Source organism: Pantherophis guttatus, chromosome 1, assembly GCF_059756535.1.
Source record: "Pantherophis guttatus breed Tessera chromosome 1, ASM5975653v1, whole genome shotgun sequence".
NCBI lineage: Eukaryota > Metazoa > Chordata > Lepidosauria > Squamata > Colubridae > Pantherophis > Pantherophis guttatus.
In genome coordinates, this window is record NC_142063.1 from 204,322,581 (window position 1) to 204,335,224 (window position 12,644).

General features: G+C 39.2%; 1 protein-coding gene across 4 annotated transcripts in view; it reads left to right on the forward strand.

The window, feature by feature from the left end:
• Positions 1–6,928, forward strand: part of ATAD2B (ATPase family AAA domain containing 2B) — a 73,882-nt gene extending 66,954 nt beyond the window's left edge. For all 4 annotated transcript variants that reach the window (XM_034432198.3, XM_034432199.3, XM_034432200.3 and 1 more), the window contains 2 exons: positions 2,119–2,247; positions 3,654–6,928. In XM_034432198.3, the coding sequence (XP_034288089.1) occupies positions 2,119–2,247; positions 3,654–3,695 (171 nt within the window). In that variant the 3' untranslated portion in view covers positions 3,696–6,928. The remainder of the gene's footprint in view (positions 1–2,118; positions 2,248–3,653) is intronic.
• The last annotated feature ends 5,716 nt before the right edge of the window (positions 6,929–12,644 follow it).

The following is a 12,644-nucleotide window of genomic DNA, read 5'->3' on the forward strand; positions in this document are numbered from 1 at the left end:
TGTATCAAATTACTATAATTTAGTATTGTTGCTCAACCAAAAAATAGAGACTCCCTTAATATATAGAATTTTGAAATAATTTTTAATTGTAAATTCGAGTTTAAAAATACAAAGATAAAAACTAATACAAAGGAAAATACAAAAAAGATGAAAGTGCAGAGAGGAGAAGTATGGGTGAGAGAAGAAAAATATATAAAAGAAAAAAGGAAGAAGTATATAAAGAAATTACTTTCCCCTTCATCAAGAGAAGTACAAAAAATTTCAGTAACTTCTCTAACATCTCTTAACAATCTCTTCATTCCATATTTATGTATTCACAATCAATAAAGCCTTACCATTTACTGTATTTTTCGGTCTATAAGATGAACCTCCTCCCCCAAAAGTGGGTGGAAATGTCTGTGCATCTTATAGAGCGAATGTTGCCAAAGCCCCACCCACCTGCCAGCCCCCACCCGCCAGCTGTTTTTGGTCTCTGCGTGCCCCGTTTTCAGCCTCCATACGTCCTGTTTTCGGCTCATTTCAGATAGCAGGGATCGCCACTGTTGCTATGCTGGTGGCATCAATCCCGCCGCCTGGAAAGGGCCAAAAATGGGACATGCGGAGGCCAAAACGGGTGTGTGGAGGCCGAAAAGGGGACACACTGTGGTGGTGATAGGCGGTGGCGATCCCCGCGGTCTTGAACAGCTGATCAGCTGTATTCCGGGAGGTGGGATCTCACCACCAATCAGCTGCTCGTGCTAAATCAGGCTGCGATAACATGCTGAAGCTGACCAGGCTGTTTGCTGCTTGCTGCAACAACGCTAGCCAGATGAATACCGATGGATGGGAGGCAGGGGCAGATTTTTTTTTCTTGTTTTCCTCCCCAAAAGCTTATGGTCCGGAGAGTTGTATAATGCAAAAAATACGGTAATCTTAATCAGCAAAAATCCACTAAAAAATGACAATAACTATTTTAACTTTAATCTAGTAAGTAAATTTTATATTTCTTTCACTTATTTACACAATAACTTACCATTTTCTCTAAAAATACAAAGAAAATATTTTCTTCCCAAGTCTTATATCTATAAACAAATCTTTAAAGCATCATCATTCAATGTTAATCAGAAGAGATTCCATTAAGGATTACCTGAGACAATTGTCAAACTGTAATTTAACCCCATCAAATAATGTCCCACAAATTATTTTTTTATCACCTTCTTTTCATTTCCTTCCAGAAAGTCCTGTGCAAATGTAACTTCAATTTTGATACCATAGTTCCGTGATGGCGAACCTATGGCATGCGTGCCACAGATGGCACGCATAGCCATATCAGTGGGCATGCCAGCTCAGCTCTGGCGCGCATGCGCATGCCGGCCAGCTGATTTTCGGGCCTTCTGGGCCCACCAGAAGTAGGGAAACAGGCTGTTTCCTGCCTTGGGGGGGGGAGGCCTGTTTTTTTTTCTCACCTGGCTCCAGATCCCCTCTGTGCATCTGGGGAGGGCAAAAACAGCCTTCCCCACCCCCTCGGATGCCCAAAACGGCCCGTTTTCCAAATCCAGGTTGGACAGGAAGTGACTTTTTTGCTATCCCCAGCCTCCAGAGACTCTTAGAGAGGCTGTCGAACTGGGAGTTGGGGAATGGGCCGTTTCAGGCTTCCGGAGGACCTCCGAGGGGGTGGGGAAGGCTGTTTTCACCCTCCCCAGATGCATAGAGAGGATTTGGAGCCAGGTGAGAAAGAAAAACGGGTCTACCGGGCCATCGCGTGCCAGGAGCAGGGAGGGAGGGTTGCGCACGCATGTGCAGGCTGGGTCGCATAGAATTATGGGTGTGGGCACACGCGCACGCGAACCTCTCCCGCCCCCCCTCCTGGCACGCGATGACAAAGAGGTTAGCCATCACTGCTATAGTTTATCACTTTTTCTAAAAATGCAACAACAAAAATATCTTCTTCCCATGTCTTATCTATAAACAAATCTTTAAAGCCTCATCGTTCAACCCTGCACATAGTTGACAGTTGACAATCAATACAAATTTTCTAGTAATTTAGATCACATAATTACCACATAAAACAGTTACTAAGCAAAATGTTACACTGCCTCCAAACTTAATGTTGAGCTTTTTCCAAACTTCTCTTCATAGAATTTACTCGATTTATTGGTTAAAAAAAGTGACAACTTGACAGTTGACCAGCTGGAGAGGCTCTACTCTCTACTTAATCAGTGCATCTATCGGCATCGTAAAGATTATGACAAATCGCAACTTGTACAAGTAAGTTTGCAACCTGTTTTTAGAACATGCTGTAAGTGATTCATCTGATCTTCTTTAAGTCAAGGCAAGCCCAGCTAGTTGTGTATCAGAGAGCTTTCTGCTAGCAGGAAAACAAATGTTATTTTAAAAGTGTTTAGACTACTTTACTTTGTTTAAAAAAATGTTTTGACTTGTTTTGTTTCATATTCAATATTATTTATATTTATTTAGCGTAAGATGAGAACATGACAGAAGAGAAGTAGACATATGCACATTGTCCAAATAATTATATGCAAAACATAACTGGATATCCAATTCAGCTCTCCAGGCGATTGCATCTGGTGTTGCTTCGTGCAGTTCTTCTAGGGAACACATATTGTGGGCAATCTTGCATAATATGTTTAATTGTTTGCATATCAGCACCACAATCACAACAAGAGCAGTCTTTCCATCCCCACTGATAAAGGGCAGAGGCACTTCTTCTAGTATTGCACCTAATTCTGTTCAATTTTGTCCAGAATTTGCTTATATTGCATTAAGTGTTGTTTAAACACTTTGAGCTCTCCTCTTTCTTCCCTTCCCTTGTGACTGCTCCGGCTTTGTAACAGCTCTCAATGGCTATCTTCTCAGCTGTAGAGTTGAAGGCTCTTCGCTGGTGCTACAGGGAATTTGCGGATTCCCTGTCCACACCAGCTTGTGCCCCCTTTCTTCACTGACCCTACGGCTATGGTCCTCTTTGGACCCCAAAACAGCTGAGATGTCGGCACTCACTCTGGAGCTCCAGAGTTTGTGTCCTTCCGCCAGTCGCAAGCCATGCCTCCCTCAGTGGTTGTCAATTTTTTAATTTGGTAGTGAAAATGTTATAATGGTAATTGATTTTTGGAATGTTGTTCTATAGTAAAATTAATTTAGTTTTTAATTCCATTGTGATTATTGAAAGATGGATCCATGATTGATTGATTGATAACTGTCTACTTTTCTTAAGGTGAAATGGCATTGGTGTGATTTCTCAAGGTTAAACATATATCTGTGAAGTGATTTTCTGGAATAGAGTATTAAACAAATTAAACAAAACATCCAATTACATCCTTTGTGAAATATATTAATGAGAAAGTTTATCTCGGTTTTCCAAGAGAAAATGTAAAGATTGTCACTTACTTTCCTATTTAATTTATCATTCAAGGTCCACTAGACAAAGCAGACAAAACGTCATTTTTATTAATGTTGGATGCTCTTGTCTAAGTAAAGTTTATCCAAATTATAGTGCAAATTGTCTCTTAGTTTTTGGCACTACTATGAAGAGCATGGAAGTTCTTAGAACCCTAAAGAGATTGAAGTCTCTTTCTTAAGACTTCTGTAGAGAAATGTTATTGTTTAACATTACTCTGAGTGGTGATGAATAATCAAATAATCTTGTTTCCTTCCAGGAAATGGAAAGAACAGTTGATATGTTTGAAACATTCCTGTGAACACATCTCTCCAAGGTGTGCGGGTTTGTCTTTTCATTGGCTGCTCATGGGAGAGCAGTCATTCTGAGCCATTCGCTTTCCACTTGCACCAAGTATATGCAGAGCCTTGGTCTTAACATGCTCGCTCTTGGTCTCACGTTCTGTTATGAATTTGGTGCTATCGTCTCAGGTAACTGAAACCAGCCAGCCTACAAGAACCAAACAGAACTTCAAAATATTTGTATCTTGATATAAATAAAGAATATAATGCCACAACACAGAGATTTTTGGTGCTACAGAAACTGCTTTCATTTCTGCTGTCTACATGTGTTATCTTATGAGAAGTTTCAGGCAAAACTGGAGCAGGCTGACAAAACACCCACAAACTGGATAGAGCAGATCTGATTATTTAAGTGGGCAATTTCCAAGATTTTTTTTTTTTTGCTTTTCTTTTTTTTATTCTCTGAGGTAAAGGACAGAAGCCTGTTTTTAAAGCTGGCAGTGAAGAATTGTGGTACAAAGGAATTGACTTTGGTATACAATAATATGAAGATGAGGCTCTTTAGAGCTGCCTTCAATGTGCCTTTTTAGTCAGTGGTGATGGTGGAGAAAGAGAAGGAAGAGGAAGAGGAGGAGGAGGAGGAAGTTATTAAAAAGTTGAGATTGTAGCCAATGACAGAGTTAGTTATTTTTAAAAGCCTGTGTTCCCAAAGAACAGTTTCAGGTTCCTGCACTGTCATATGTCAGCCAGTATTATGTTTTAACATTTCTCTGTTGCTCTCCAGATAATCCAAATTATGAAAATGAGTTTAATCTCATTTTATCTTTAAATGATAAGATGTATTCATTTCTAAAATAACTTTATACTCCTTAAAAAAAAAAAGCCTCACTGTGGATATTTAAGTGGCTATAGTTGTGTGGGTTTTGTTTTTTTTTTTGATGTTGCTCCATTTTATTTGTTCAAAGTCCTTAAAAACAGGTTTCTTTCTAAACTTCCATTAATGTGGAAGCGAAGATTTGCTGGGTGGTCATAGACAGGAAAGGCAAGTAGGTCCTGCAGTCCTTCATCTTCATATGAATTAGACCAAACTGATTCACCCCAATTCATTTTGGGGACAGTATTAAAGAGAAAATGACCAAGTAGCCTTAAATGGTTAGTTCTTGAACTTCTGAATTAGCCCCTGAAATATTGCCGTTCTCCAGAGCTGAGTGATAGTTGAATGTTTTCAGACACTTTTCCTGTTTTAGGAATTAAAGGAAGAGGACATTCCAGGCAGCCAACAATCTGCTTCACCCAGATTTGTTTCAGATCAACATGTAAAGGTCAGCATGGTCCCATGGCTCTTGGTCTTAGTGTCATCTATAAACTAATATCCCTTTATAATATAAACTGTAGTTGAGGGAGTACAGTGCCCCCCCCCCAATATGCAACTCATTGTGTTTTGCTTCCAAGAAGCAAAAATGAAATCGCCCAATGTTGGACTACAGCAGAGATGCTTAGCTACCTCAGCTTTTTTGTATTTCAGTTACCAACAGTGTTTACGGGAGGTTGTAATCTGTCCTGCTGCCGTTTACATGCTGAAGCTTAAGGTACTTGTCACCCCGTGTGCCGGCCGCAACTGAGAATCAGGCTCTGGCTATCGGCTACACCAGTAATTCCTTCCCATTTTTTTATTTGCAAGTTGACATCCGGGCCTGGTCCTTCTAGCTGAGCCTCCCCAGGCCAACCTCACTCGCTCGCTGGCTCTTGGGTTCCTGAGAGGCATTGAGGGATGCTATTCTGAACGTGACTTCTGTAGAAATGCTGTATTTTTAGGTGGGAAAGTGCGATTAAAATCAAAACCTTTTAAATTAGTACTTCATTTTAGAAACTTGATTGGGGGGACTTTCTCATTTTTCTGTTAATATTTATTGCCATTATATCTGCTTAGGCCATTTCGCTGTCAGTCCATTAGCATTTTTGTATTATGATGAGGATTGTTATAAAACTTTCAGAAATAAAATGTAGCAGATTTTTTGTAGCAAGTTTCTGGTAAAATGATTTTTTGCAAGTCTCAGGTTCTTGCAGCATTTTTTAAGATATTGTAGTTCAATGATTCTTTAGTTCAAGTAGCAGCAGCACTTGTGAGAAGAAAAACTGCATACATTTTTAACAAATTGTTAAATTTGTACAAGTTTAAATCCTTTAAAATAGTTGTCAAATAATTTTCAAAAGAGCATCTTAAATTCAAGTCTGGCATTAAAAATGCTTCCAGTTTATCAGTTGAGGGGAAAAAATATTTGTAGTTTTGAATGTTGATAAAAAAAAGTGAGGAACTTCCTCTAATTGTTATAGATTTTTGAGAAGAATTAGCTTCTATAAATGTGTTAGTGGGCAACATGAATAAAATTATATATCCATCCTTCTGGCTCCAAAACCACACTAACCATGTATTGCTTTTCTTTATTAATAGCTTAGCAATTGTAGAGTTAAATCTGTTATTCTATTCATGTTGTCAGGTTGCCACTCTTTGTATTTTTGTTCTTGTTTTGCCACAGAGAATTGGCAATAAATTCAATTCCTGTATCTTGTTATGAATCACCAATGAACTCCTGTGCAAGGCCACATCCTAGGCCAGGCGGAGGTTAAATTTCTGTGGGGATAATGATGAAACTGCTCTAAGATAACCATGGCTGTGGAGTTAATTGTGTTTGCAAGCTTGAATTTCAGCTGTGATTAATTTATGTTTTGTGTTTTCAGTCTTATTTGAGTTTTCTCATATGCCAATGTATTTATTATAGGATAACTGGGTGATTGGTTTTGTTTTGTTTTCATTTTGCTAACAATTTACATTCCCGTGTTTTCTTTACGTTTTTTTCTTTTAGTTTTTGTTAAGTTGGAGGTCATATTTGGATATGTGCAGCAACTCATAATTCTCTCCCTTTTATATAAATTCAACATTAAGCTTGAATTGGAGCTTGTACCTGCTTTTTTCTGTATTGTACATTGGTTTACTTCAGAAGTGGGGATGTCTTTTGGGTTATTCATGTGTGTCTGTTTTTTGATAAAATAAGATTTACTTCATCAGCTATAATAAATCTTGGATTCTATAAGTTGCATTCAGAGAATTGTGTTATGCTTTTTTGCATCTTGACTTTATTTGCATTAGTTAAGTAAATTATTTAATTTTTTAAAATTCTGGATATTTTGAACATATTACTGTAATTTGTAATATAACTGCTGTGAAATACTTGAATAAAGAGAACAAGTAAAACTCCTGAGTCTCTTGATCGTTTTGATAATGGTTATGTTTTAATTTTAGGTACATTGATTGGTAGGTTCGCTCAGGTTGGCTTTTGCTCTGGCAAAAGCAAACCCTCTTGTTAATGGGGAGCCATAGATCCAGCTTTAGGGTCTATGGTTCACAAAGGTGGATTTAGATGTATCATTCTTTCCTATTCCCTTCCCAAACTAGCTTGGGAAAAAGTAAAAATACCTCCTACTGAGGCACATATCTTCTGAGCACCCCTTAGTTTGTGTAATTAAAGTTGCTCTGGTTTTATATTCTGATTTACTCCATTAGGAACAATTTTCATGCAGAGATTTCATTCATTCATTCATTCATTCATTCATTCATTCATTCATTCATAAAATGTATTCACTGCCCATCTTGTATCCAACAACTCTGGGTGCCTTACAACATAAACACATTGAAAAACATTAAAATCATCCATTATAAAAACATAGCAAATAAAAACATTAAACAATAAAAACCAAGGAGACAAGATGGCAAAGAAGGAAGCTGGACACAGAGGGAGGGGGGCAGGTGGCATTGAATTTTAAGTAGTCACCACCTCGAGTCTTGAGGCTCTTTCGAAACATCAGGAGGGTAGTAGCCAATCTCACCTCAGGGTGTAAGAGGTTCCAATGGGCAGGAACCATGACAGAGAAGGTTCTTCTGGATCCTGCCAGTCGAAATTCCTTGGCTGACAAGATCCACAGTTTGCTCCCTCTGCCAAGGCAGATGGTCCCATCAGGATGAGACAGTTCCTCAAGCAGACTGGACTCATGCCATGTAGATGATGACAAACACCTTGAATTGCACCTGGAAACAGACCAGCACCCAGTGCAGTTCATGAAGCAGTAACATGAGCCACTTCAGGGGCCCTAAGAACTGCCCGCGCTGCTGCCTTCTGTGCCAGCTGTAGCTTCTGAATCTTCACTTCTTAAAGCAGTAGAAAGCAGAGTCCCTTAGTGTGCAGGCAGCCCTGTTCTGTTAAATTTAGCTGTCTGCTCTATGGTGCTGCTGCCTCTTCCCTTCAGGGGGCATTCTGAACCACGGGGCTCTGGTGAACCTAACAATTGGAGTCAGCATATGCTGAATTAGCTGCTTACAAGTAGAGGAGGACACTTTTAGGAGGGTTTATGGAGTTCAGTTAAGGAGGATCTTGCTGTAGAAGCTGAAGAAGCTTCTTGGATGAGAAGCGAAACATCTTCAAAGAAAAACCAGAAAGTCCAGTTGCCTGTTGAAAAAAAGGATCTTTGGGACAACCATGATCTGGATGACTGAGGATCTCCGTAGACGTCTTACTATTGATTACTTAGTTATGCAAATGCAATACGTAAGCTTATTTTTCTGGTAGGGAGCTGAATCAGTAAACTGTCAACTTGCAGGGCTAAATTCAGTCAGTACAGGAGCAATGACAGGATCAGCTTGTCATTGCTCTAGGACAGTGGTTCTCAACCTGTGGGTCAGGACCCCTTTGGGGGTCGAATGACCCTTTCACAGGGGTCGCCTAAGACCATCGGAAAACATATTTTCAATGGTTTTAGGAATAATTTTATTGCTGGGGGTCACCACAACATGAGGAACTGTATTAAAGGGTTGCAGCATTAGGAAGGTTGAGAGCCACTGCTCTAGGGCAAGGCTGTCAAACTGGTGGCCTGCGAGCCAGATGCATCGCACGCTGGCCACGCCCACACCCAGTTTAGCAAAGGGAATAAAAATCCTGATATGTCACGTGACGCCACTGTGACGCGAGTTTGACACCCTTCCTCAAAGCAGTGGTAGTTCTTTAGCTCGATTCTGGTTAAGAAAATAGGTAAATATAGGTTTTTATGGCAAATCCTGTACTGCTTTCTATATTGAATGGCCCTTTTGTAGCTGCCAACAACCAAGAAAGCAGGAATTTTTGCTTTGTTGGCTGCTAACAGCCACCGTTTTCCTTTTCTTTCACAAGAGGAATGATAACTCTAATATCTCTTCATCTTGTAAACTGGCTCAGAGTAACCCTATTTGTTGCTAATAGTGGGAAAAGGAGCTGTGAAAAGGTTTGGCCCAATGGTTTCACTCAAAGAAGAGTGAGGGGAAAGCAAGTTCAATATGCCTGAATAAAGTTCATTCCACCCAGGGATCGAAAGTGAAGAACACAATCACTCAGATCATTATTTAACCTTTACTATTAAATCTCTTGTTCAATCAGTCCAAGGCGTTTCCCTGGGTGACATCAATCATTAAGGCAGGGTGGGGGAATTATGGCCCTTTTATGACATGTGGAGTTCAACTCCCAGAATTCCTGAGCCAGCCATGAGTTCAATTTTGGGAGTTGAAGTCCACAAGTCATAAAGTTCCCCACCTCTGATACACAAATATACATTTTTCATATAACATGTATGCTATATGTTTATGAATGTCTGTTTTAAGCAGGGGGAAATAATCACTTGGTTCAACTTGAGCACCAGCCGATGACAATGACATATTTCAAAGTACTGAATTCCATATCTGCCACAATCTCGCTGCAACAACTCCCTGATGACTAGCAGTACCACAAGGCTGCACCAGCCATGACTGAAGGGCAACTTTCTGAGTGTAGGCCGGGTGTTAACAACCTGTGGCTCTGGAGCCACATGCGGCTCTTTGGGCCCTCTGCTGTGGCTCCCTGTCAGGTGATCCCACCATTGGCTGGCCCCGCCCCTAGCCCTCCCCTCCCAGTCACTCCTTGCCTGGCCTGAGAAGGTAAGGGCGACGGCGGTGGATGGAGAAGCAGCCAAGACAGAGACAGAGACAGATAGAGAGGGGGAGAGAGAGAGACAGAGAGAGATACAGTGAGAGGGGGGAGGGGGGAGGAAGGGAGAAAGAGATGTAAGAAGGATTTTGTGGTTCCTGGTGTTTTTTTAACAACTGGTTCTCTGCCCTAATGACCGGCTGGGTATGCGTGGCTAGGGGGGGGTCATGTGACTGGTGGAAGTGAGTGATGTGGAGTTGGCCACACCCACCCAGGTTTTGTGGCTCCCAGTGTTTTCTTTTCTGTGGGAAACTGGTCCAAATGGCTCTTTGAGTGTTTAAGGTTGCAGACCCCTGGTGTAGGCAAAGGTTAGGGAAATCACTGAGGCCAAAATTAGCTCAGAAAAGAATGGAGTGGAAAGGAAAAAGGGAAGCAAATATTCCTAACTCATATGGGCTATTCTGGGCTTACTTCTTTGTCTTTCATCCCTTTTTATTGACTTGAACCACAAAACATGGCAGAATAGCACAGCCAATCCAATCTTCCCATTGTATTGTATATAGAAAAACAATGGACAATGCAGACCTAAACTAACCTTGTTAAAGGTAGAAGAGAGCAGAGGCCTCACTTTTCCCCTCAAAGCAATAGAGGACCTGGAAACAATTAGCTACTATCCCTTTTTGGCTTTGCTTCCGCAAATTTGAGTAAAAGCAGACCAATACTTTGTACTCTGGAAAACAGAGAATGATGGGAGATGACTTTTTGGAAGTAAAAAAGCAAACCAAAACCAAGAAGTCCCACTGATGTTATTGGTGACAATATGCTGTGAACTTAATTGCTTTGTTACGTTTGACATTGTCATAACATTTTTTGTAGCCCTGAACTGATCTGGAAGTGAGTGAGAGAAAGGAAAGTTGCTGCTATTTTAAGCTATAATGGCATAAATTGGGGAAAATGTTCTTTATTCTCAGATTTAAGTTATGATTCTGTATGAATGGGAAAGTGCACAGGGGAACTTGTTTCATTAGTAATAATGATTAATGTGATCCAAACAGATAGGAGTTAATAATGTCCAAAGTAGGATTAAAATATACAAGTAGCAATTAGCAGCTGGGGAAAAAGGGGTTTGAAGAAAGGGAAAGTTGCTTCTAGAATGCTCTTTTTATTTATCTTAAAATAACCTTTTGTTTTGATTTTTAATTTTTTAGGTTGTTTAGATATATACATATAATTCTTTTTTTGGTTTTGCTTTGCTTGCATGCCTTAACCAATAATATTTTTTTTTAAAAAAATTCAACCGTTTGAATTTTTTTGATTGCAGCCTTTTTCAATAACAAATGATGTTTTGAAATGATCTTAACTATTATTGGAGATGCAGTGAAATTAACACTTTATTTTTTACTTTTTGACAAAGAAAATAGACTTAGAATCAGAAGACTTACTGTTCAGCACCAGAAATGCAAACATGATCTCAAAAAATTGATTATTATAGATCAGCTATGGATGTCTGCAATGAACTATGGCATCAATTTATTGTCTGTAAATATACATCTTGTGTGTTTGTTTCTTCTCTTTTACCTTTTTAAATTTTTAAATTTGTGTATTTTCTTTTGTTTTTTGCATTTAGTTAATAATAATTTTAAAAAAAACCACTTCAGGCTATTGGTCATCCAGCCTTCTCTAATTTGGTGTGGGTTGGGCACAATGAATAGGTATCACATTTGTCCCACAAACTAGCTAATAAACACAAGTTTTGAATTGTTGCATAAACCCACCCTCTGTCATTAAGATTCAGTGTGTTGTATGGATTAAATAATGACATCATCATGACTCACTTTATAGGAATACTTTCTATTTTAATGCTCAATACACAGATGCTCCCTAAACGTAATAGATTTTCTGTTACTTATTCTGATCATCCAAAAGGCTCTGCTGTGGACAGAAAAACAGGGAGAAAAGTGCACCATTTCACAGTAAATAACAGTCATGCAACATATTGCAGTATGTATATCAACAGCTCAGGTAGAAAATAAAGGGCTGTTGCTGAATTAAGTTTGAATATTGTGTTTGTCTTGAAGTTTTATTTTTCCCAAGAGTAAAAGGCAAGTACAGTATGGTGGAGCAAGAGCCCTACTGTAGTTTACAGAAATCTCTCCAATTCTCTCCTCTGCACCATTTTCCTTTCTAAATTGTGCATATTTCTCCAGAGATCTCCCTGCTTTCTTCACTGGTACTAATTTTTCTATGACATTTTTCTTGTTAGCTAATCCTCTGATTCCACCAAATACAACAACAGGATTTTGTACTGACATTTTTACCAATATTGAAATATTGAAAAACAAATAAACTCTGAATAGCCTTCATTCAGCCCATCAGTTTGCTTTGCTTTTCCTTTGTGAGGTCACGCTTCATAAAGGTGCTGAGAGGTAGATGAGCTCACAAAGGGGAAGTAAATAAAGTATTTGGGTGGGCTGGATGAAAGTTGCTCACTTTTTCTTTGTGTGTACGTTGAGTAGTGGTAGCTTAGATCAGGTTTTGGCTTTTTTTAACTTTTCAGTATTACCTTATTTAATCTACTTGTTTACTTAGAATACACATAATATTTATTTATTCATTCATTCATTTATTTATTTATTTTAGTTTAGGATTAGTTTAGTTTAGGGCATTAGGGATGGAGACATTCCTCTATTATGCGGGGAAACTCCTCTTTGAGGTAAGCGATTCTCAGTTTTCTTTATTTACTTGCCAACTTGCATGTGTAACTCAAGGATTAGTTCAGGATTCAAAATTCTGCTTCTTTGGCAATTTCTTTAGGGAAATTGTTGAAAAAGTGGTAGGGCTCAAGACTTGAGCAGAAACAGCATTGTTTGCTTGTGGATGACAGGTTCAGGACCTTTCTTGGGTCTTTTACATTTCTAGGGACTTCAGTATTATTCACCAAAACATCCTGGACTGCTTACAAGGGTAGGAAGTTGAGAGCAACTT